Raw genomic sequence first — 26,460 nt, forward strand, 5'->3', positions numbered from 1 at the left:
GGAGTTCAGAGTCAATTAACACAACGAAGGCTCCGAAGGAGGACAGATCGGCGGTGGTCACAGGAATAAGGCTGTCGACGAGAAGACTTAACGTGTCGTCAGACAGTTGAGTAGAGCAGACGGAATCAATATCCTCAATCCAACCTATACACTCGCCACGGAACAAGGTGGCTGTGGAAGAATACCAATTTGGGACATAAATGGCGCTGCAAGAGTTTTCGACTGCGAGAACTGCAAAAGGGAGGAGGAAGTTTATTGCAAGAGGTGAAGGCTTTGGATGGCGCAAACAGGGCGATGGAAAAGGGAGCATAGTAGCAAGAAAGTGGTACAAGAATAGAAGACAAAGGAGGTATGTCAGTCCCCGCGGTGACGACCACTTGAGAAGGAGGTGGCTTTACAGATGAGGCGTCACACATCGACGAGAACTTAATTTCGTCACACGCACAGTCAAAAACGGTACGGTGAGTAGCAAGAAAGTCCCAACGCAAAATAACATCGTGCGAACAGGGTGAAAAGAACGACAAATTCGACTACATATAAAATGTCCTGAATGACAAGGCGAGCTGTGCATGCCATTGAAAGTTGAATGTGGTGCACGGCTGCCGTACGCAGGGAGACGTCGGAAAGCGGAAACGTGATCTTTTTAGCTAGCGGTACAGTTCTCCATTAAGAGCAGACTAAGCGGTTCCAGTGTCAACGAGTGCTTGCACGGAAACACCTTCGATATTCCCAATTATTTCGTTCGTAGGTAGAAGTGTACCACAAATGTATTATAAATGCACCTTCGTCTTGCGGTCGTGCCTACATCGGCAAGATGGAACGCAATCTCACATCGCGTTGCATTGCAAGAAATGTGGCTGATTCGCTATTGCTTCAACGCCAGGCTCACGTTGTACCAAGGCATTAGGACCAGACAACACCTGAGATTCTTGAGGCTTCCCACATTTAGAAAAAAAAACAGACAAATTTTTCGATACATAAGTAAAATTAGCATAGTCAACCTGTGATCGTCCGCTACTAGAATTTGGTTTATCGCCGTGGTCACCATATCAGGAGTACCTCATCAGCATGTTGGAAGCTGCTCATAATAGAGCAACCAGATTCATCTCGCGTAAATATGACCATCTTTCTAGCATTACCCGAAAAGAAAAAAGACATTATACTTCTGTCATTAGAAACTCGCGGCATGATCGCTTTCCCCTGTCTGTTTCACAGGTACGCGTATATCAGTAAATCTCAGAGTTGGCCAATTGATGCACCTGTGCGCACGTCCAGAAGCTTTCGCAACACGCTCAGTTTCATGCGCATACGTGGTCAGATGCGGGCACTGGGCTCATCATCGCTGCGTCGCGCTATCGCTCGCTGGAACAGTCTTCCGGACCACATCGTCTCCATGTCTAATCGCGAAGCTTTTCGTGGTAGCCTGAAAACGCTATTTCATAATACTGTATAGTGATGTTCCATTGTACTATTTGTAAGCTTTGTTTTGTGATTTGTTCTTTATTTCATCTTTTCTATGCCAGATTTTTTCGTTCTGTACAAGCTGTTACCCCCTTAGTCAATGCCCTTCAGTGGTCTTGCAAGGTATAATCAATTAATAAATAAAAATATTAACATCGATACTTCCAGCCACCCTTTCACAGCCATGGCGGGAGTGGTTAACAAGAACAATAGCGCAACTTCTTAATAAAACAAACGTGAAAGAAAGGAAATCACAGTGCATGAGAAACTTCGATGTGAATACGAGATATTATGCATTACACACAACGCTAAAGATAGCGCCAATCAAGGAAAACAATATACAGAGTTATATATAGCGTCCATTTTATAAACTTCAAAAACGCAACTAATACATAGATGTAACAACAAAAGTCAGGACATTAAGATTATCTGGGACACTTATAAAATAAAAAAAGAAAGAAAGGCATGACGAAAATAAAAAAAAAACGCGAAAATAACTCCTAGGCAAATGAAGTGCAAGGGTAGGGATGAGTGCAATATAAAACTACAATATCAATTGTCGTGCATCAAATTAATGACGAAGCAGTCGCTGCCAGAAAATCCACTTTCAAACACGTCACGTCGTTTAGAAGTTTATTCCAGCCTGATATAGCCACTGTTTCACCCGAAAGGCGAAGCATTGTGTGCGATAACAAATTATTACACATGTATGCGTGGTAAGGTTAGCCGTTTTGTGAACTGCATAAACTGCTGTAAGCATTCGCTCACTAACTAAATGAACAAGCACGTTGTCACGCGCGCACAGGTAAACTCGAAACCAACTCCGTCGATGTCTGCGCACACACTCTGTCAGAACGCTGGCGTGAAGAAGAGCAAAATCAGTGGTGAGCGAATTCCTCGTCGTGCTACTTGTCTCGGCTAAACGCGAACTAGCCGCTCGAGAACGCAGCGCACCTAGGCCATCAGCTATCTGTTGACGATTAGCCTTCTAACCCACCGGGGATTGCCTCGAAGTCGCGCGCGGCCTCGATTAGCCGCCGCAGCTGGAGCAGAAGAGAAGAAGCGCACTAACCTCCCCCCCCACCTCCCTCCTTGCGTGCGCACATCTCCAGCTCCGCCTTGCGTGCTTGAGAAGACTGCGCCAAACCTTCCCGCCTTCCTCCCTTGCGAGCGCGAGAAGACACCGCTGCATCACGATACTTTCGCAAGGTTTCGCTCGCACAAACAAGCATAATACACGCGGCCATGATGCTGTCGCACATGGACGTCATACGGAGCCTCACGGCCACGCCGATGGCGAAGGAACTTTGTCTGGAGTGTCTATATAATTGCAATCGGAAGAACAAGAAAATTGTTAGGTGCCCGTTCTGCTAAAAGACACTACTTTTCTTCCTTTCATTTTTTTGCTTTATCTATCTATCTATCTATCTATCTATCTATCTATCTATCTATCTATCTATCTATCTATCTATCTATCTATCTATCTATCTATCTATCTATCTATCTATCTATCTATCTATCTATCTATCTATCTATCTATCTATCTATCTATCTTACGCCAAGTGGCCCAAGTCGTTTACCAGGTTAGGTCGCGAGGTACAAGGGCGAATAAGAAAGCTTTTGCCCCAATTTTTTTTTGCCAAATGACTGCCCCAAGGGAGCCCTCAACATCGCCAAAATTGGTAGTCCTACCGTGACTACAGCCGTTCTCCAAGCCACACAGCTCAGCCCAGCTGATATTCAACAAGACACGGTGTGCCCCAACACCCAACAAAACATTGTCGTTGTCAGTACGCCAAGTCTGCAGAACGCCGACCGGTATGTCTGCATAAAACCCATTCAAGTCAATGGGGTCACGCACGATGTTAACGCGTATGAGACGGCCGCCGAGGACACTACGAAGGGAGTCATCCGCGGAATCCCCCTCTCCGATACCCAACAGCAAGTCAACGCCAATATCGTCAATACACGCAACCCCCTCGCAATAGCCGCAAAACGCATTGGAACGACAACCACCGTTGTTATCGCCTTCAGTGGCCCCGACGTGCCATATCTGGTCCGTTACGGAGCTACCTTAATCCCATGCTCATTATTCCGCAAGCAAATAGAAATTTGCTACCAATGTGGCCGCCTCGGACACCGCATGGATGTCTGCCCTTTTCCCAATAACAAGATCTGCAGAGCTTGCGGAGTCCGCAACCCACCTCCCGATCACACTTGTAACCCCAAATGCTCCCTGTGCGGCGGCCCTCATCTTACAGCGGACAAATCGTGTACGGCTCGCTACAAGACACCATAAGTTATTCGCAAGCGCATTGGGGAACGCCGAGCTGCAATGCAAGCCACCCTTCAAGAAAGCGACTTCCCGCCCTTGAACTCCAGGCCCCGCTCCAGATCCCGGACTCCATCACGCTCGAGACAACATTGTTCCCGGACCCCTTCACGTTCGAGACAGCGCCGTTCCCGATCCAGATCTACTTCTGCCCCACCCGCCAAATCTCCTACTAACAAGGTGAGCTTCGCAGAAGCCCTTAAGGGCGCCTCGCGAGAGGGTCGCAACACACCTTCTCCACAGTCCACGAACACCAATGATAACGCAGAAATAGCTCACCTCAAAAAAGAAAATGCCATTATGCGCGACCTAATTCACAAGCTCTCGCAAGAGGTTCGCGATCTTAAATAATCCAAGACAGCCGCTCCTACACCACCCGCCGAAGCGTCCCACTCCTCTAGCCACGACGCTCCACTGACACCAGCCCCCAAAAAGCGGGCCCTCCAAGGGGAAGCCACGGGCCAAGTGCGCTCAGAGGTTAAGGACATGCTAGTCGCACTTGAAAGCACAATGACCACACTCCAGAACGCAGTCGAATCCATGCAACACGCCGTTCTCGCACTGGCACAGCGCATCACATACATTGAAACCCACCTACAAGCTCTCCCCATGCCCGCTCCTCCTACTCTCCAAACCCCAGCACTGCCCCTGACGGCATCCCCCAATCTCCATCATGGCCCAGAATAACAGAGATACACTTATCTGGCAGTGGAACAGCGCAGGCTATCTCCGCAAACAGCCAGTCATCCGTCAACACCTTCGTACCGTCACCCGGCAACCGGACGTCATCATGATTCAGGAAACCGATATCGATTCGGTCACCCTCCCAGGTTACCAACCTTTCATCCCGTCACATGCTTCTCGCCACCTCTGCACTTTCGTCCGCAAGAGAATCACCGCCATCGAACACAATCTCCTCGACCGAAACATCGAACACCTTCTCGTTGAACTTATCCCCACCAGGAGACGTAAGGAAAGTATTTTTCTGCTTAACGTGTACAGCCATCCCTCTGCCAAAGTTCGAAGCCGTTTTCTCACCCTCTTCAAGAAGGCCCCTAACGTAGCTGGCACCAACCCCCTCGTTATCGGTGGAGACTTCAATCTCCCCCACACGGTATGGGGATATGGCTACTCGACGACGGCGGCTAAAAACCTCTGGAAAGACTCCCAAGACCTCGGCCTCACTTTCATTACAGACCCCAAGTTCCCCACACGCCTCGGCAGCTCCACTTCACGCGACACGACCCCCGACCTGACATTCACCAAGAACGTCACCAACGCCCAATGGAGCAACACACAACATGATCTCGGTAGTGACCATTGCATCATTGCCATACTTATCCCTCGGATAGCTCCAGTTACTGCCAAACCCCGTGAGTTCACTTGGGTTGACTGGGATGCATTTCGCAAGCATCGACCCGCTGACCAGCACGCGGAACGCATAGCGCACATTGATGCATGGACCCGAAATCTCCACTCCGATACCAATGCAGCCACGCACACCGTTACCACCGATGCCCCCGTCGAGCGCAAGGACAGTAGACTGGCCCACCTCCTCGCGGTTAAAACATCCATCCTATCCCGCTGGAAAGGGCAACGTCTCAACAGGCGCCTCCGCGCTAAAATCATCATCATCATAATCATCATCATAATCATCATCATCATCATCATCATCATCATCATCAGCCTGGTTACGCCCACTGCAGGGCAAAGGCCTCTCCCATACTTCTCCAACAACCCCGGTCATGTACTAATTGTGGCCATACCATGCCTGCAAACTTCTTAATCTCATCCGCCCACCTAACTTTCTGCCGCCCCCTGCTACGCTTCCTTTCCCTTGGGATCCAGTCCGTAACCCTTAATGACCATCGGTTATCTTCCCTCCTCATTACATGTCCGGCCCATGCCCATTTCTTTTTCTTGATTTCAACTAAGATGTCATTAACTCGCGTTTGTTCCCTAACCCAATCTGCTCTTTTCTTATCCCTTAACGTTACACCTATCATTCTTCTTTCCATAGCTCGTTGCGTCGTCTTCAAGTTGAGTAGAACCCTTTTCGTAAGCCTCCAGGATTCTGCCCCGTCGGTGAGTACTGGTAAGACACAGCTATTATATACTTTTCTCTTGAGGTATAATGGCAACCTGCTGTTCATGATCTGAGAATGCCTGGCAAACGCACCCCAGCCCATTCTCATTCTCCTGATTATTTCCGTCTCATGATCCGGATCCGCCGTCACTAACTGCCCTAAGTAGATGTTTTCCCTTACGACTTCCAGCGCCTCGCTGCCTATTGTAAATTGCTGTTCTCTTCCGAGACTGTTAAGCATTACTTTAGTTTTCTGCAGATTAATTTTTAGACCAACTCTTCTGCTTTGCCTCTCCAGTTCAGTGAGCATGCATTGCAGTTGGTCCCCTGAGTTACTAAGCAAGGCAATATCATCAGCGAATCGCAAGTTACTAAGGTATTCTCCATTAACTTTTATCCCCAATTCTTCTCAATCCAGGTCTCTGAATACCTCCTGTAAACACGCTGTGAATAGCATTGGAGATGTCGTATCTCCCTGCCTGACGCCTTTCTTTATTGGGATTTTGTTGCTTGCTTTATGGATGACTACGGTGGCTGTGGAGCCGCTATAGATATCTTTCAGTATTTTTGCATACGGCTCGTCTACACCATGATTCCGTAATGCCTCTATGACTGCTGAGGTTTCGACAGAATCAAACGCTTTCTCGTAATCAATGAAAGCTATATATAAGGGTTGGTTATACTCCGCACATTTCTCTATCACCTGATTGATAGTGTGAAAATGATCTTTTGTTGAGTAGCCTTTACGGAATCCTGCCTGGTCCTTTGCTTGACAGAAGTCTAAGCTGTTCCTGATTCTATTTGCGATTACCTGAGTAAATAGGTTGTAGGCAGTGGACAGTAAGCTGATCGGTCTGTAATTTTTCAAGTCTTCGGCGTCCCCTTTCTTATGGATTAGGATTATGTTTGCGTTCTTCCAAGATTCCGGTACGCTCGAGGTCATGAGGCATTGCGTATACAGGGTGGCCAGTTTCCCTAGAACAATCTGTCCACCATCCTTCAACAAATCTGTTGTTACCTGATCCTCCCCAGCTGCCTTACCCCTTTGCATATCTGCCAAGGCTTTCTTTACTTCTTCCGGCGTTACCTTTGGTATTTCGAATTCCTCTGGACTAATTTCTCTTCCATTATCGTCGAGGGTGCCAATGGTACTGTATAAATCTCTATAGAAGTCCTCAGCCACTTGAACTATCTCATCCATATTAGTAATGATATTGTGGGCTTTGTCTCTTAACGCATACTTCTGATTCTTGCCAATTCCTAGTTTCTTCTCCACTGTTTTTAGGCTTCCTCCGTTTCTGAGAGCATGTTCAATTCTATCCATATTATACTTCCTTATGTCAGCTGTCTTACGCTTGTTGAATAACTTCGAAAGTTCTGCCAGTTCTATTCTAGCTGTAGGGTTAGATGCTTTCATACATTGGCGTTTCTTGATGAGATCTTTCGTCTCCTGCGATAGTTTGCTGGTATCCTGCCTAACGGAGTTACCACCGACTTCCATTGCACATTCCTTAATGATGCCCACAAGATTGTCGTTCATTGCTTCAACACTAAGGTCCTGTTCCGGAGTTAAAGCCGAATACCTGTTGTGTAGCTTGATCTGCAATTCCTCTATTTTGCCTCTTACCGCTAACTCATTAATCGGCTTCTTATGTACCAGTTTCTAACATTCCCTCCTCAGGTCTAGGCTAATTCGAGTTCTTACCATGCTGTGGTCACTGCAGCGCACCTTGCCGAGCACGTCCACATCTTGTATGATGCCGGGGTTAGCGCAGAGTATGAAGTCTATTTCATTTCTAGTCTCGCCGTTCGGGCTCCTCCAGGTCCACTTTCGGCTGTCCCGCTTGCGGAAGAAGGTATTCATTATCCTCATATTATTCTGTTCCGCAAACTCTACTAATAACTCTCCCCTGCTATTCCTAGTGCCTATGCCATATTCCCCCACTGCCTTGTCTCCAGCCTGCTTCTTGCCTACCTTGGCATTAAAGTCGCCCATTAGTATAGTGTATTTAGTTTTCACTCCACCCATCGCCGATTCCACGTCTTCATAGAAGCTTTCGACTTCCTGGTCATCATGACTGGATGTAGGGGCGTAGACCTGTACAATCTTCATTTTGTACCTCTTATTAAGTTTCACAACAAGACCTGCCACCCTCTCGTTAATGCTATAGAGTTCCTGTATGTTACCAGCTATATTCTTATTAATCAGGAGTCCGACTCCTATTTCTCGTCTCTCCGCTAAGCCCCGGACGTGCCAGCTTTTTAGCATTGTATATGCTTCTTTTGGCCTCCTAACTTCACAGAGCCCTATTATATACCATTTACCGCTCTCTAATTCCTCCAATAGCACTGCTAGACTCGACTCACTAGATAACGTTCCAGCGTTAAACGTTGCCAGGTTCATATTCCAATGGCGACCTGTCCGGAGCCAGTGATTCTTAGCACCCTCTGCTGCGTCGCAGGTCTGACCGCCGCCGTGTTCAGTTGGTTCGGAGCTGCTGGGGACTGAGGGTCGGGGTTTGATTGTTGTGTTCATGTAGGAGGTTGTGGCCAAGTACTGCACCAGGGTATCCAATCCTGCTCTGGTGAGGGAGTGCGTTACCGGTTCTGGTCACCGGGGTCAGGCCACACTCCAGGCCTGTTTGTGCAATTTTAGCAACACGCGGATTTTTTTTAATCCGGTGGAAAATTGCCGGCAGCGGGATTCGAACCACGGACCTCTTGCACGCGAGGCGGGTGTTCTAGCTCTACGCCACCGCTGCACTCCTTAATAAGGAAATCGAAGCCCATTGCCTCACTCTCAGCCGTCAGCAGTGGACTGAACTGTGCAATACTGCTGACGGACAGATCCATTGTCCCTCTTCTTGGAAGCTTCTCAAACACCTCCTCGATAGTCAAGCCACCCGCTCTTCCCAACAAGATCGCCTCACTAAACTTCTCTATACAGAAAGGAAGAAACAGGGCCGAGCCCAAGTATTAGACTAACTCACCAACAAGTATCTCCCCGTGGGCCCAGTGCAATCTCACGGCTCCTACACCGGCGCCCCCAACCCCCCACTGGACGAAGACTTTAGTGTCGCTGAGATCCAAGCCGCCCTGCATAAATTAAACAGCCGTTCTGCCCCTGGGCCCGATGGGGTCACTAACAAAGCCCTCCGTAATCTGGATGATGCCTCCGTCACCCACCTGACAGATTATATCAATGACTGCTGGCATAATGGTGCCATTCCGCCGGCCTGGCAAACAGCAAAGGTCATCCTTATTCCGAAACCTGGCAAACCTTCTAGCCTCGATCATCTTCGCTCCATCTCACTAACCGCATGTGTGGGAAAGGTTATGGAGCATGCCTTCCTCACGCGAATTAACACCCATCTGGAAGACACTGCAGCGTATCCTCACTCTGTCATTGGCTTGCGGGCCCACCTGTCGACCCAAGACGTCATGCTACAACTTAAGCACCATATACAAGAAGATAGAACACGTACTACTAAAGCTATACTCGGCCTCGACCTCGAAAAAGCATTTGACAGCATAGCCCATTCCATCATTCTTGACCGCATCTCACGCCTTAATATCGGTGCGCGCGCTTATAATTACGTCAGAGACTTTCTGTCTAATCGCACGGCCTTCTTTTCGGTGGGGGATCTCCGCTCCGACGCCCAGACTTTGGGCAGCGCGGGAACTCCCCAGGGCTTCGTTATCTCCCCAATGCTTTTTAATCTTGTCATGATCGATCTTGCCAAGGAGTTGCAGCAAGGGGACGGTGTCACCCACACCATATACGCTGACGATTTAATCATATGGGCCCACAAAGGCAGTGACGGCGAAAAAGAAACGGCACTACAATCCGCCATTGAAACAGTCGAGACCTATATCCAAGGCACGGGGCTTCGCTGCTCCCCTGCGAAGTCCGAACTCCTTCTCTACAGGCCTACTCTCCGTGGCCGCCGTCCAAAATACTCCACCGCTAAACGCCATTACGAGGACATTGCGCTTCATCTCATGGATGGCAGCCCCATACCCCTCGTCACCAATATCCGTGTGCTCGGCTTGCTCATAGAGGCGAACGGAGCGAATGGCATGGCCCTCTCCAAAATCAAGATGAATACAGCCAACACCATGAGACTTTTGAAGCGGGTCTCCAACCGCCGTGAGGGTATGAAAGAGGATAATCTGCTCCGATTAATCCAGTCATTCGTAATTTGCCACATCACCTACGTTGCTGCGTATCTAAACTGGTACAAGGCTGAACAAACCAAGATCAACATACTTATACGCGGTGTCTATAAACAAGCCCTCGGCATCCCCGGTTGCACCAGCACTGACCTCCTCCTTCAACTAGGCGTCCACAACACACTGGACGAGCTCATCGAGGCCCAACGTCGCTCTCAGCTGGAGAGACTCACTCTCACAGCGACGGGTCGCCATATCCTCACCTCGCACGGTATCACCTACCACCGTCAGCACGGCCATAAGCACCAGATCCCCTCCACCATACGAGCTTGGATTCACGCCGATCCTATCCCCAGAAACATGCACCCCGAATACAACTACGCACGTCGCACAGCACGTGCCACGGTTCTCACCAAATCCCTTACTCGCCACGACGGTGTGAGTTTCGTCGACGCCGCCGAATATCCCCACGGTATTTCGCTCTCGTCAGCAGCAGTCCCTGAGATAGTTACTCTGGCGGCTAGCTTCCCACGCTATGCGTGCCGCCCTCGCACCTGTTTAAGCTCTTCCTAGACGCTAGAGTTACACTAAGTACGCGCAACCTTGAGCGATCGGAAAAACACGTTTTCTGCTCTTGGCAGACGGGAATGGGGGGCTTTGTTTCCGGCCGCAAAGCCCTCCACGTCTCAGTAACGTACCTGGTGGTGGTCTCGTGCGGACTGTGACCTCTCGGTGAGCGCATATTTCCCCTCATCTTTTAAGAGGTTCAATACTTACACGCATTTGTCTCGCAAACCATATTTGTTTCAAGGGAGTTTTCACGTCTCAATAATTTCTCTCGTCATATTCGAGTGCTGATTGCCGTGTTATAGTTTAAGGAAGCTTTCCCTTAAGTCTAAATATTCTAAGGCAGTCTGTCCTGTGCGTATCATGGCCACGCACGCTTTTATCGCCTTTCGTTTCTCTACCACGGGTGCGCTTTAAAACCACGGCGCTGCAATTTTGCTTTCCTTTGCTTCCTTCTTCTCCGCCTTTAAACTGGCTCTCTTAACTACTACACGAAGAGACAAAGCAACAGCGTGCGCATTAGATCCCATAGATGAGATGAATATTTACAATTATTATTAGGGTTATAATTATATTAGAGTGCTGATTGCTGTGCTATCGTTGTTAACGAAGGTTTCCCTCAAGTCTAAATATGTTAAGGCAGTTTGTTGTGTGCGTATCATGGCCACGCACGCTTATATCGCCTTCCGTTTCTCTACCACGGGTGCGCTTTAAAACCACGGCGCTGCAATTTTGCTTTCCTTTCCTTCCTTTTCCGCCTTTAAACTGGCTCTCTTTACTACTACACGCACAGACAAAGCAACAGCGCGCGCATTAGATCCCATAGATGACAGGAATATTTACAGTTATTATTAGGGTTATAATTATATTCGAGAGCTGATTGCTGTGCTATCGTTTGTTAGCGAAGCTTTCCCTTATGTCTAAATATTTAAGGCAGTTTGTCGTGTGTGTATCATGGCCACGCACGCTTATATCGCCTTCCGTTTCTCTACCCCGGGTGCGCTTTAAAACCACGGCGCTGCAATTTTGCTTCAGAGACTTTCCTTTCCTTCCTTCTTCTCCGCCCTTAAACTGGCTCTCTTAACTACTACACGCAGAGACAAAGCAACAGCGCGCGCATGCGCTCCCATAGATGATATATATATATATATATATATATATATATATATATATATATATATATATATATATATATATATATATGTATAGAAAATTATCAGTCATAGCTCTCGTAGTATAGCCCTCTGGGCCGTTTCCTTTTTTTTCGAAAATAGTCCTATTAGCGCTATTATAATTACACGAAGGTATTTCGCTCTCGTCAGCAGCAGTCCCTGAGATAGTTACTCTGGTGGCTAGCTTCCCACGCTATGCGTGCCGCCCTCGCACCTGTTTAAGCTTTTCCTAGACGCTAGAGTTACACTAAGTACGCGCAACCTTGAGCGATCGGAAAAACACGTTTTCTGCTCTTGGCAGACGGGAATGGGGGACTTTGTTTCTGGCCGCAAAGCCCTCCACGTCTCAGTAAGGTGCCTGGTGGTGGTCTCGTGCGGAGGTGACCTCTCGGTGAGCGCATATTCCCCCTCATATTTTAAGAGGTTCAATACTTACACGCATTTGTCTCGCAAACCATATTTATTTCAAGGGAGTTTTCCACGTCTCAATAATTTCTCTCGTCGTATTCGAGTGCTGATTGCCGTGTTATAGTTTGTTAACGAAGCTTTCCTTCAAGTCTAAATATTTTAAGGCAGTTTTCCTAGTCTCTAAAGCCGCTCAAGTTCGCTCTTCTCCTCGGGCGGCCATTTCGCCAAGAAAATATACCTTCCAACCACCATCGCGGACAACATCAGTCCTTTTCCAAGTAAGTATGAGGCTCGGAGGAGGAGTTAGGGCGCTTGAAAGTAACCTGGGGCCTGACGAACCAACCGACTGAGCTATCTTTCCGGGCAACATCCAAGGGTCAAGAGTTCAAATAAACTATTATGTTCCTTTTTTTCCCAAATCTTCTTTCTTCTTTTTCTTTTTAATGTCCTTTCCTTTATTTTATCACTGTACGGGAACCCTCCTTCAAAAAATATATATATATATGGTCAATTATATATGGCCACACATGTGCAGGTCATAAATACCAGGTTCTCCAGCCGAGTGCCGTCCGTGCGGTATAACCGAGCTCAGATTGGTCCACCTTGACTGATCAAATAGGGCATCACTGTAGGTGAAATGAGGCGCACAACTCCTGCGGGACCCGCCGTGGTTGCTTAGTGGCTATGGTTTTAGACTGCTGAGCCCGAGGTCGCGGGATCGAATCCCGGCCACGGCGGCCGCATTCCGATGGCGGCGAAATGCGACAACACCCGTGTACTTAGAATTAGGTGCACGTTAAAGAACCCCAGGTGGTTAAAATTTCCGGAGTCCTCCACTACGGCGTGCCTCATAATCAGAAAGTGGTTTTGTCACGTAAAACCCCATAATTTAATTTTTTAACTCCTGCGGGGCCGGTAGAGTATCCGCCTCCCGTGCAAGAGGACCGTGGTTCAAATCCCGGTGCCGCGCAATTCTCCACCGGAAAATACAAAAAAAACCGTGTGTTGAGAAAATTGCACAAACAGGCCTGGAGTGCGGCCTGATCCCGGTGACCAGAAACGGTAACGCACTCTCTCACCAGAGCAGGATTGGCCACCCTGGTGCAGTACTTGGCCACAACCTCCTATATGAATACAACAATCAAACCCCGGCCCTCAGTCCCCAGCAGCCGCGAAGCAACTGACCACGGCGGGGGTCAGATCTGTGACGCTGCAGAGGGTGCTAAGAATACCTGGCTCCGGACAGGCCGCCATTGGAATCTGAACCTGGCAACGTTTAACGTTAGAACGTTATCTAGTGAGGCGAGCCTAGCCGTGTTATTGGAGGAATTAGAGGGTAGTCAATGGGATATAATAGGGCTCAGTGAGGTTAGGAGGACAAAAGAAGCATAGACAGTGCTAAAAAGCGGGCACGTACTGTGCTACCGGGGCTTAGCGGAGAGGCGAGAACGAGGAGTCGGATTCCTGATTAATAAGGAAATAGCTGGTAACATGCAGGAATTCTATAGCATTAACGAGAGGGTGGCAGGTCTTGTTGTGAAACTTAATAAGAGGTACAAATTGAAGGTGGTACAAGTCTATGCGTCTACATGCAGTCATGATGACCAGGAAGTCGAAAACATTTATGAAGACGTGGAATCGGCGATGGGTAAAGTCAAAACAAAATACACTATACTGATGGGCGACTTCAATGCCAGGGTAGGCAAGAAGCAGGCTGGAGACAAGTCAGTGGGGGAATATGGCATAGGCTCAAGGAATAGCAGAGGAGAGTTATTAGTAGAGTTTGCAGAACAGAATAATATGCGGATAATGAATACCTTTTTCCGCAAGCGGGTTAGCCGAAAGTGGAGGTGGAGGAGCTCGAATGGTGAGACTAGAAATGAAATCGACTTCATACTCTTCGCGAACCCTGGCATCATACAAGATGTAGCCGTGCTCGGCAAGGTACGCTGCAGTGACCATAGGATGGTAAGAACTCGAATTAGCCTAGACTTGAGGAGGGAACGGAAGAAACTGGTACACAAGAAGCCAGTCAATGAGTTAGCGGTAAGAGGGAAACTAGAGGAATTCCGGATCAAGCTACAGAACAGGTATTCGGCTTTAACTCAGGAAGAGGACCTTAGTGTTGAAGCAATGTACGACAATCTCATCGGCATCATTAATGAGTGCGCAATAGAAGTCGGTGGTAACGCCGTTAGACAGGAAACCAGTAAGCTATCGCAGGAGAAGAAAGATCTGATCAAGAAACGCCAATGTATGAAAGCCTCTAACCCTACAGCTAGAATAGAACTGGCAGAATTTTCTAAGCTAATCAACAAGCGGAAGACTGCGGACATCAGGAACTATAATATGGATAGAATTGAACAGGCTCTCAGGAACGGAGGAAGCCTAAAAACAGTAAAGAAGGAACTAGAAATAGGCAAGAATCAGATGTGTGCGTTAAGAGACAAAGCCGGCAATATCGTTACTAATATGGATGTGATAGGTCAAGTGGCTGAGGAGTTCTATAGAGATTTATACAGTACCAGTGGCACCTACGACGACGATGAATTCGAAATCCCACAGGTAACGCCAGAAGAAGTAAGGAAAGCTTTAGGAGCTATGCAAAGGGGGAAGGCAGCTGGGGAGGATCAGCTAACAGCAGATTTGTTGAAGGATGGTGGTCAGATTGTTCTAGAGAAACTGGCCACCCTGTGTACGCAATGCCTCATGACTTCGAGCGTACCGGAATCTTGGAAGAACGCTAACATAATGCTAATCCTTAAGAAAGGGGACGCCAAAGACTTGAAAAATTATAGACCGATCAGCTTACTGTCCGTTGCCTACAAAGTATTTACTAAGGTAATCGCAAATAGAATCAGGAACACCTTAGACTTCTGTCAACCAAAGGACCAGGCAGGATTCCGTAAAGGCTACTCAACAATAGACCATATTCGCATTATCAATCAAGTGACAGAGAAATGTGCAGAATATAACCAACCCTTATATATAGCTTTCATTGATTACGAGAAAGCGTTTGATTCAGTCGAAACCTCAGCAGTCATGGAGTCATTACGGAATCAGGGTGTAGATGAGCCATATGTAAAAATACTGGGAGATATCTATAGCGGCTCCACAGCCACCGTAGTCCTCCACAAAGAAAGCAAGAAAATCCCAATAAAGAAAGGCGTCAGACAGGGAGATACGATCTCTCCAATGCTATTCACAGCATGTTTACAGGAGGTATTCAGAGACCTGGAGTGGGAAGAATTGGGGATAAAAGTTGATGGAGAATACCTTAGCAACTTGCGATGCGCTGATGATATTGCCTTGCTTCGTAACTCAGGAGACCAATTGCAATGCATGCTCACTGACCTGGAGAGGCAAAGCAGAAGTGTGGGTCTGAAAATTAATCTGCAGAAAACTAAAGTAATGCTTAACAGTCTCGGAAGAGAACAGCAGTTTACGATAGGTAGCGAGGCACTGGAAGTGGTAAGGGAATACATCTACTTAGGGCAGGTAGTGACCACGGATCCGGATCATGAGACTGAAATAACCAGAAGAATAAGAATGGGCTGGGGTGCGTTTGGCAGGCATTCTCAAATTATGAACAGCAGGTTGCCACTATCCCTCAAAAGGAAAGTGTATAACAGCTGTGTGTTACCAGTACTCACATATGGGGCAGAAACCTGGAGGCTTACGAAAAGGGTTCTGCTGAAATTGAGGACGACGCAACGAGCTATGGAAAGAAGAATGATGGGTGTAACGTTAAGGGATAAGAAAAGAGCAGATTGGGTGAGACAACAAACGCGGGTAAATGACATCTTAGTTGAAATCAAGAAAAAGAAATGGGCATGGGCCGGACATGTAATGAGGAGGGAAGATAACCGATGGTCATTAAGGGTTACGGACTGGATTCCAAGGGAAGGGAAGCGTAGCAGGGGGCGGCAGAAAGTTAGGTGGGCGGATGACATTAAGACGTTTGCACGGACACATGGCCACAATTAGTACATGACCGGGGTAGTTGGAAAAGTATGGGAGAGGCCTTTGCCCTGCAGTGGGCGTAACTAGGGTGATGATGATGATGATGACCCGCTTTGCAGCCGTCACCACGCGTGAAGGTTCTCTCCACCATGGTATCAGCCTAGTAACCCCACACGCTGAGGAAGCTGAAGAAGTGGCCATCGCGCTAGCCACACTAGACCCAACATGCCATACCATCGTCTCTGACTCCCGCTCCGCCGTTATCAACTATATCAACGGCCGTATTTTACACCAAGCCTTGCGCATCTTGCAACAAGCGCCCCGCTCAACCGACCATCAGGTTACACTCGTCTGGTTCCCGGCTCATGTAGGCACCGTCCACCAGCACCTCCCCAACCTCAACGAGGTTACCCACTCCCTAGCGCGAGGCCTAGTTAACCGCGCGGGAGAAGGGGAGGCTGCCCCCACCAGTAGGGATCGCCTGACACGCTACAATGATCTTGTGAAGTCCTTCTACTTAGAGCGTAGAACCTTCCCCGGCCCACACAAGAAACTATCCCGAGCGCAGGCTACAACTTTCCGCCTGCTACAAACCAATACTTACCCCTCGTTACAACTTTATAACAAGATCTACCCAGACATTTACCCCAATCCCACGTGCCATATCTGCAAGACACAGCCAGCCACACTTCCACACATGCTTTGGGACTGTACACACCAAAACCCCGACACTAACCCCACGACCCTCTCGTCGAGATGGCATGCTGCCCTGCGTAGCCCCAACCTTGACGACCAACTCTGGGCGACTCAGCAGGCCTGCGAGGCGGCGAAGAGGCAACACCTCGACGTCCCCACGTGGGAGGCCTAGGCCCAGCCACCATCTCTTGCTGGTTTCAATAAAGTTTATTCAGTCCGTCAATGACTGCTCTGATTGCGAAGTCAACATATCCATTTGCAGTGGTAGACGTTACTTGGACCGGCCTTGCCTTATCTGCGGGAAGCTCCGCAGCGCGGCGCTGCTGCCAGTTGTTGAAGATCGTGATTGTGGTTCATACGTCCACGGCCTACTAGCAACAAATTTTGATTCGTTTTCCACAGCAAAATCGGCCCACGTATGGGGAAAAGTGTCTCGCTTTGAGAAGTTTGAGGTGGTGGTGTTGTAAGTTCGCAAACAGGCTGTGAAGAGTTGAGACGGTTCCACAGTCAGTCGGACGTATTCTATCACAGGAGCATCTGAAATTTAGTGCTTCGATGGGACAGATGTCCAAACCGGTCTGGAGACTATTGGAAAAACAGCGTAAGGTACGTGGAATAGTACGCGTATTTCTAATTGCCTGTGTGTACCTTATTTTAGCTAATAAAATTGCAGGGGCAGAGACTCTGATTTAACCTCGTATTTGTGACGCTGTTTTTGTCGTTCTATCATCGTCTTTCCGCTTTCGTGTTCTCACTCTCATCATGCCGCTGTCGTCAAGCAGCCTGCGCCGATCCAGTGGCCCAGTTGTCTAACTGCTTCCGCTAATAGGTATGTGATCGCGATGCGGTCGTGGTTGTTGCGTCGTCGCCAAATTAGTGCCCTCGTCCTCACGCCGTCATCGTCATGCACTCGTAATGCGTCTGTCGTCTCGCCACCGCATTGATGTCGTCATGGTAGTTACGTCGTCGCCAACGCACTGCCGTCATACAGGTTTCATGGTGCAGTCGTCATCACGCCATTGTCGACATACACTTGCAGTCAACCCATTTGCTCTTACCGCAGTCATGCCATTGTCGTCATGCCATCGCGTTTGTTGCCACGTCATTATTGTAACATGATAATTTGACGCTTTTCATGTTGTCGTCGTTACACCATTGTGATCACACAGACGTAGTCACAACATTGTCGCCAACATTGTTGCACGGTAGCAAACTGGGCGCTTTAACTCTGGTTAACCTCCCTGCATTTCTCTTATTTGGATCTCTCTCTGTCGCCATGTCGTCGTCGTCGTCACGCTGTCGCGTTACCACCTTCATCACTGCACCAACGTAATCCCACTGTCGTTATAAAGTTGTTGTCATACCGCCTTCGTCTTTCCATCGACGTCAACCCTTCGTCATAATGATATTGCATTTATGCTGTCGTCATTCAATCGTGGTTATGGTGCTGTTGTCGTGCCATTACCGTCATAGTGTTGTCTTACTACAGTCGTTAGCTTGCATCTGTTGTCATACCTTCATCGTTATGCCGTCTTAGTAGTGCCATCATCATCGCACCAGATTTGTCATACGACTGTCGTCATGCCATCGTCATGCCGCCGTCGCAATAGAGACGTTGTGATGCTGTCTTCTTCACGCCATTGCCGTCATACACTCGCTTTCATACCTTTGTCTTGATATCATTGTGATGCCATCACCGTCAATGCGTCGTCTTCAACAGTCGTCACCCATTCGTTATCATAACGTCGTCGTGATGCTGTCGCGATTATTCGCTCGTCGTCATTCTAACTTTGACATTCGTCGTCATGCCATTATCGTCATACGGTCGTCGTCAAATCATCGATGTCATTTTGTGGTCACCACGCTGTAATTTTACGGTTTTCGTCACTTCTGTAATGTCATCCCGTGGTCTTCATACTGACTTCGTCGATCCTTCGACGCCACTTTTTAGTCATTCAATCATAATCATAATCACAAAACCCAAGTGCGATCTAAATTAGAATACGCACGCTCGGTATAGCACCCGGTCCTCGAAATATTTACTAACCAATTATAATCGGTACAGAATAGCACCGCGACTTTTATATTGTCCAACTTCGCTCATACAGCTAGCCTAACTGCAATGAAAAGTACCTTGAACCTTCCTAGTCTTACCCTTCGTAGAAAACTATCCCGACTGCTACTTTTTCACAAGGCTTGTTACAATAATCACCAACTAAAAAGTGATCTTCTTTCTGAGTCATCATTCATATCACCTCGCACAGATCATCGCCATAAAGTACGCATTCCACATTGCCGAACGAATGCGTATTCCTACTCATTTATACCGAAGACGGCCAACGATTCGAACAACCTGCCCAATTCTGTTGCCGATATTGCTGATACTTGTTGGTTTAAAACCGCCGCGCAAAAGTATGTATTTGAACAATCTGCCTGGTTGCCTCCTGTGCTCTCGCGTTTCGTGTGAACTTGTGCTTTTTATTGCTGTTCTTCGTATTGTTTTCTTTTTGCTGTATTATGACTAAAACCCTTTTTTTCCCACTCCCTTCTGTAACGTGCCGCTGGGGCCTTGAAGGTATTGAAGTAAGTAATCAAACTAATTAATTAAATAATTATTGTGCCACCATTGCCATGCCATCGTCGTTAGACAGTCACTATCATTCACCCATTGTCACACTGTCATCATACCGTCATTGTGGAGCTATCAACGTCATTCGAGCTTCGTCATCCGGACGTCATCGTACCGTGGTTGTTATGTCATCGTCGTCATGCACTTGTCTTCCTCATATTGTAGTCACGCTATCTTTGATACACCATCGTCATCATTTAAAAATCGCCACGTCATTACCGTCATGCCGTTGTCATATCGCCTTTGTCGTTTCATCGAAGTCCATCCACCATTGTCATAGGTCACGGGGTGATGGAGTCATTGTCATGCCGTCATGCTCGTGAGCGACTTTGGCAAGCGAGTCACATAGCAAAGTCGGACGATACCGCAGTATGTCACATATAGCCAAAGAAACTAAAGTTTCGGAATGACAACTACAGAAGTTAAATCAAAGTCACTTAATAAATACCGCTTGTCGTTACCTTGTTCAAATGCAGCTGACGTAAATTGAAAAAAGCTATTGCAGATTACGAACATCAGAAAAGCGAAAGTACTCTTTCTGAAGAATCACGGAAATTAAAGCTGATTGATTTTTCCATGTTGCGTAAAATTTGAACTTGACTAAGGTGCTACTTGCTAAGCTTCTGGTACAGCCTGTAATATAAGTTTCTTGAGCTGTTAGTGACTGTTATTTAGTGAAGCCGGTCAATAATCTCGTGTACTACCAACGAACATTTCTATTATTTCGCAACTCAATCAGTTAGTATGGCTTCGAAGCCCGTGGTTATACGTTACCAGACTGTGCCACTCTAATGGCTATAAACAATATAACCACTCGCTAGCGTTGCCAGCGCTTAAGTGAGCTACTCACGTGAGCGCAGATGGGCTTCCTCACTCATGACCGCCGTTAGACATCCTGAAATAGAGTTTAGTGTTGGCGTTAGATATTTCGCTGAAAAGGAATAAAAATTATGCTGATGACATTTGAAATCTGCGATAGAAAGTAAACACAGCAGCCGGTCGAAGAAAAGTAGGGGAGTCAACAAGAACAGAAAATAGGGTGGTCAACTCCGTACAATAGGGGACGGCGAAGGGAAAAGCCTGACGGATATAACGCATCACTACTTTCCCGGGGGTGGGCGGAATGTACATTTGCTTAATCATCCCATAAATCATTAACTACCCATTATCTTTTCTGTGCTTGATGAAGTTTTAAACAAAATTCTGACTTCCGCAAGTTTTCTGACGGAAATGAAGAATGCTAAAGTGCCTATTGACTACACGCATTGGACAGAACTATTTGCTTCTGATGAATAATACCTGTGCTACGCGGTGTTTTAAAACACTTGAACAAGCTAAAACCTTTTCATTGACAATATTTTGCTCTGGAATTCATGTTTCCCGACTCCTAAATGTTCTTTAGAAAATAATAAACAGGATTACAGGAATAGCTTTGTTGTATATAAATTAGTATATGCCTTCACCAGTTTTAACAAAGCAAAGTGGTTCAGAGTCGAAACTCCTGTCAATTTCAGGAAAGCCGTTGAAAACCTTCTTTGTAATAACCTGCTCCACAGGCGTCACTTGTGTAAGATTTATGGTGACCAACTGAACTTACTTCAACCGCGCTTCAGCAAGAGATTATTCATTGGTGTCAATGTTAGACGATAATTCATAAATTTTACGTCTTAGTCGAAGTGTAACTAGGGGAATAGTGACAGGGCCAGTTCTTTTTAACATTGAAAAAATGATATCCGAAAAAAAGCCGTCGGTGCTTTATTTAGTGTTTCTTCCTTCTAAAAAAGGTGGGGAAATTTGAAAATGCTTAAAGAGAAACAATCTTTAGGGAAATTCTCTGAAAAAGAATAACATCAGTAATTAATCACCCGATGTTATTCTTCATAAAAGAATTCATTTTTAAAACCAGCTTTAACAAGTGTAACAGCTCAAAAATGTTCGAATGTATTTCACTTCTGATTTACGCTAGGAAGCCAATGCTTAAATCAGCAAAAAACTATCTGCACTTGCACGCTCTATTGGCCATGGTGTTGGGCTGCTAAGCACGAAGTCGCAGGATCAAATACCGGCCACGGCGGCCACATTCCGATGAAGGCGAAATGCGAGAACACCCGTGTACTTAAAGAACTCCAGATGGTCGAAATTTCTGGAGTCCTCCACTACGGCGTGCCTCATAATCAGAAAGTGGTTTTGGCACGTAAAGCCCCAGAATTCAGTTTCCTTTCATTCAACGCGTTGAGTTGTCAGTTTATTTGTTCGTATGAAATTTAGAAGCAACAGCAAACAGCGCTCGCTTCAGTTTTGGAGCCTTTGAGCAGAACGACTGCTTCCGACACTGTGCGTAAGCCTAAATTCTATTACAACTGCGCCAGTTTGTTTCCAAGTTATGCTGTTGCACTAATACGAGTGATTTTGTCTAAAAGGAAACCCTCGCTAAATTTTGCAAACCTGTTGGAAGAAACTGAACTTAGTCCGATTTGGTAATTCATTTGTCGCGTTTCAATAGGGTTTGACAAATTCTACGGGCGGCGGATGTCTGCTGTGTTAGCAAGCTCCAACACTGCGTGCTGCAAGCATGAACAAGCAACAGTCATCACACGCAGATGGTCTTTTCATAGGTATCATCTAACTATAAAAAGAAAGTTGCGGCGCCGACTCACAAACGGAACCCTCATTTGTTTTTTATCTCAAGACATACTGACCAGGTAACTTTACAGTTTTTTAGCCTCGTTCTATCAGTGCACAATATCCGTGTTTAGCTTCTGGAAGCAAGACGTTCCTGTCTCTATCCTGTGAAAGGCTATGTGTCATATACAATGCGAGTCGTAGTGCGGAATCGTCTATGAAGGTCCACAACAGTCAAGTATCGCACCTATACTAGTGGAGGAACGTCTCTAACAAGTGGTTGTACTTTTCAGAGGCCCGCTATGCATGAACACCTCCCCTGTTCCAACATTCGGCTCCCTTGAAAGACTCCTTGACTTAAAAAAAAAATTTTGAGGCGGCTCGATAGTTCTGGCCACGACCGACCCCTCGCGCACCAACGTTTTCACAGACTCACGAGCGGCCATCAAAGCTTTCGAATCGGCTAACCTAGCCCGAGAGGCTGCCTCCATTCTGGAAAAGAGAACGAACCACGGCACTCGCTTCATCTCTTTGTTTCCGGCCCATATGGGTGCGGACGTTCATCAGAACATACCTAACCTCAACGAGCTTGCTTATGACCGTGCGCGAGATCTAACGCGCCGCGGCGGCACGGAGGCCTGATGGGCACAGGATGAAATCCAGCATAACGATCCTCTCCTTACTTTTCACGAAACAACCTCTCACTATCGGCTTAGTAGAAGGGCCTATCCTCTTCCTCGCCCGAAGTTAGACAGGTCTCAGTCAGTTACACTCCGGACGGGCTCATTCCCCTCGCCGGGCTTTCTCAGTCGTATCTCCACAGACACCGATTCAAGCTGTCCGGAGTGTAATGAGATTTATTGTTCCTTAGCGCACATGCTCTGGCAATTCCCCGCGTTACCTAACGGCCCTCTATCGAGCGAAGCCGACTGGGAAGAGGCACTCCGGAGCCCATCGCTCCAGACACAACTACAGGCGGAGATAAGTGGTGGTTCTTGTGGGGAAGGAGGAAAGGCTAGCACTATTTTCTGCAACCCATGCGGGAGCACGGCTCAGCGCCAACAGGGTGGGGGAGATGGGATTAAAAGAGAGAGAGGGTAGGAGGTAGAAAGGTCGAGGGTCGTAGAGATGGAAGCGAAAAAGAGGGCCCAAGAAAGGGCGGAACATCACGGTATTCCTGCCCCGACTGGGACGCAGCCAGCGAGGGTCCTTATCGGGGACCCGCGGAAGCTCCTCTCTCAGGATCAAATAAAGTTCACTCTGTGTCTGTCTGTCTGTCTGATGCGGCTCGATTCGCAGGTCGAACGTTGGCACGCACAGCGCAACGATTTCCGCAGTTTCGTCGCTGAAATCATTGAGACGGATCAAAATGAGGTAATCGGCAGCAAGAACCCTTTCGGTTTCGACAAAGCACCTCGATTCGATACCACGAACGAGAAGCACGTGAGCTCAGCACGAAGCGAAAGAGCCGCCATGAACCTACATGACGTAGCCATCTTTGTTTATTTGGATGGTGTTGCCAGCACAAGTAACGGGTTCTGGATTTCCCAATAGCGCCTCACCAGCACCCGTGCTTCTAATCACCAGAGAAGCATCACTAATATACTTCGGAATATTAGTGCCACGCTAAACCTATCCTGGCATTAAAAAAAACAAACACGAGAACTAATATACGGACTTATGCACTTCAAGAGACAGTTGTTCTTGATGTCGTCGGCCTGAGCTCTATTCTTGAAGGGTGCATATGTCAACAATGTTGTTTTATATTATATCTCACCATTCTGAGTAATTACGCATTTTACGCTGTTTTAGTAAAGATGTGACATATTCCAGTAGCCTGTGCTTCAGGTTCTAATCTACACGATTGAAGGTGTATCTCATCCTACAATATTTTGTTAATAAATATATTTTTATATATATCTTCCATTGCCCAAATAAACATGATGCCTTTAGGTCACACGGCAATTCACAGTCTTGTGAAGAAGCCAGGGCATAAAAAATAAGGTGTTTTAGCAAGCTCCAACCTTCACAGAGGAATGTTACTATTTTCTTTCAGAAATGTAATCGCTTAAGAAATGTAGACGCACGATGTGGCCGTATATAAAGATAGCCACAAATCTTTTCGTATCGTTTTAACGCCTATTGCATGTGCCAAATGTTTGTTATGTACTGTTCGTAGCACTATAGTAAATTCCTGTGCACCTATCAGCTCTGTTTCCGTCTGTGGTGATTTTCTTTAAAGATAACTACAGTTTTCATTGTGAGGTATTTATTTTTTATTTATTTATTACAATAAATTTGTGTTATAAATAAAGGTTGTGTTTTCTTCCCGTATTACAGGTATTTCGCATGTCTTGTTCTTTTTTTTTTCTTTTCTGTATACTTTCTCAGCTTCATTATTTAATTACCTCTGCGCTTTCGGCTAAAACCGTAATCGTACGGTCATGCTACATAACGAACCCCAGCTGCTCAGCGAATTTCTACGACGCCTTCTCGCTTAAGCGGCCATTTAGTTCACCTCTTTTATTGGCATCAAGGACGAATTGAGTATGCTTCCAGGAACTCTGGGGTATTTTGCGTGATTTCCTTAAATCTAGAAATTTTCCACCAGAAATAGAAATTGATGGGGCCTCGAAATTGCGAAATCAAGAGACGCGATTGCCTCTCGGCCCCTCGCAGAGCTCTGGATCGCGCCTCACACGGCGCTTGTTTTGCTGCTTTATAGTTAGTTATGCCTCGCAGCCACATGAGTACCGCGGACTGTCACATTAACGAAGCTGAACACCTGCGCCGTAAAACTTTGCCGGCATCTTTCGTGGAGTTCGCGCAAGCCACTTGCGATATCACGCCGGGCTTCCTTGTGCACAAGTGCGAAAGCTGTTCCCGAACCCAGGTTTGGTTTGCCCAAGCGAGCGCAGTGACGGGGATGTTCGTGAATCCGCGAAAAGCCAGCAGCCGGCGGCGGCCGGATACGTCGTGGTCATCAGACTGCAAGGCCCTGCCTTTCCTGCATTCTAAGGATTCCACCGCATATCATTTCTCACACACGCAACATGTGTGGGCAGTGGCATACTCCCAAGGTGCTGTCTTATATAAATATCTTTTCAAATTAGTCAACCCTTCAAGCCCAGCAAGTTGTTAGATTAACTAGTCAAGCTGACACCCCAGAGAGTTCAAGTGGAGACCACGCGCTGTTTTTGTTGTATGCTTTCGTAAATTATAACTCTTCATAGTGAAAGTTTTTCCACTATTAAAGGTGTTGAAAGAGCGTTATTCATGTATACAACGTCCACTGTGCCTATTTGCCACTAACGTATACTCTAACACACCATGATAACGGTGCGTCCGAGAAAAGAAACAAGAAAATTAATAACATTCACAATTATGCTGAATATGTGTTTGAAAAGCTACAAAGGTTATTGTGCTCACTAAGATATAAAGGACGCTTCTAAAAATAAATAGATCATCTCTTCAGTATCGTTATAAGAAAGTCGTAATAAATAATAATGCGGAAGATATTAGGCAAATACTCACAGGTGTGCCACAGCGTTGCATTTTGGGGCCATTCTTGTTTATATTGCTAACAACCCCACCTTTATAACGCATGCAGATGACGTCAATTTAATATATTGCGCTCCATCGATTTCTCAACTTGAAACGCCGGCAACGAACTCCTTGGGATTGCTCTAGGAATGATCTGTGACAAATTCGTTCAAAACAAAAGCCAGTTCTTTTCAGGTCACCTAACAAACTTCCCTGTGATCACAATCTGCTTCTCAGAGCTGCCACATTTGTCGTTCACGCAGTGCCATACATAAAAATATTGGCATTAAACGAGGGTGAATCAGAAAGTCTTTGCTCCTATTTTTTTTTTCGCAATACTGCAGACGTAAATGCAAACTCAACATATCCATTCCCTGAGCCGGCCCGGCCTTATCTGCAGGTAGCTCCGCGGCAGGGCGCTGCTGTCAATAGTTGAAGATGGCGATTGTGCTTCACACGTCGGCAGCGTACGAGCAACGAAGTGTGATCCCTTCTCTATGGAGCAAGCGGCGAACGCTCATCGACATCCACAGGGAGATGCAGTCCCCGTACGGGGATAGGTGACTCGCTTTGAGAAGTGTGAAATGTGGGTGTTGCGAGTTCGCAAAAGGCCGTGAAGGTTTGTGTGACAATGAGGGTTCGGGGAGGCCGCGTGCATCGCTGACTGACTGCAGGAACATCTGAAATTCAGTGATGCGATCTGACAAATGTATGAACCAGTGTTGGAACTATATGCAAAAATATTTTAAGAAACGTAGAATAGTACGTATATCTGTAATTGACTGTATGAACAATCGCGATCAAAAAT

The 26,460-nt window shown here is 46.9% G+C and overlaps 1 protein-coding gene across 2 annotated transcripts in view; it reads right to left on the minus strand.

The window, feature by feature from the left end:
* The window catches only part of LOC142571209 (longicornsin-like), a 52,887-nt gene that overhangs the window by 14,797 nt on the left and 11,630 nt on the right, over window positions 1-26,460 (minus strand). Inside the window, exon 2 of one of the 2 annotated variants that reach the window (XM_075679480.1) lies at window positions 20,338-20,382. The exons of the other annotated variant lie outside the window; for it this stretch is intronic. Within the exon in view, the coding sequence (XP_075535595.1) occupies window positions 20,338-20,382 (45 nt within the window). The remainder of the gene's footprint in view (window positions 1-20,337; window positions 20,383-26,460) is intronic. 2 annotated transcript variants of the gene reach the window in all.

Source organism: Dermacentor variabilis, chromosome 2, assembly GCF_050947875.1.
Source record: "Dermacentor variabilis isolate Ectoservices chromosome 2, ASM5094787v1, whole genome shotgun sequence".
NCBI classification, from domain to species: Eukaryota; Metazoa; Arthropoda; class Arachnida; order Ixodida; family Ixodidae; genus Dermacentor; species Dermacentor variabilis.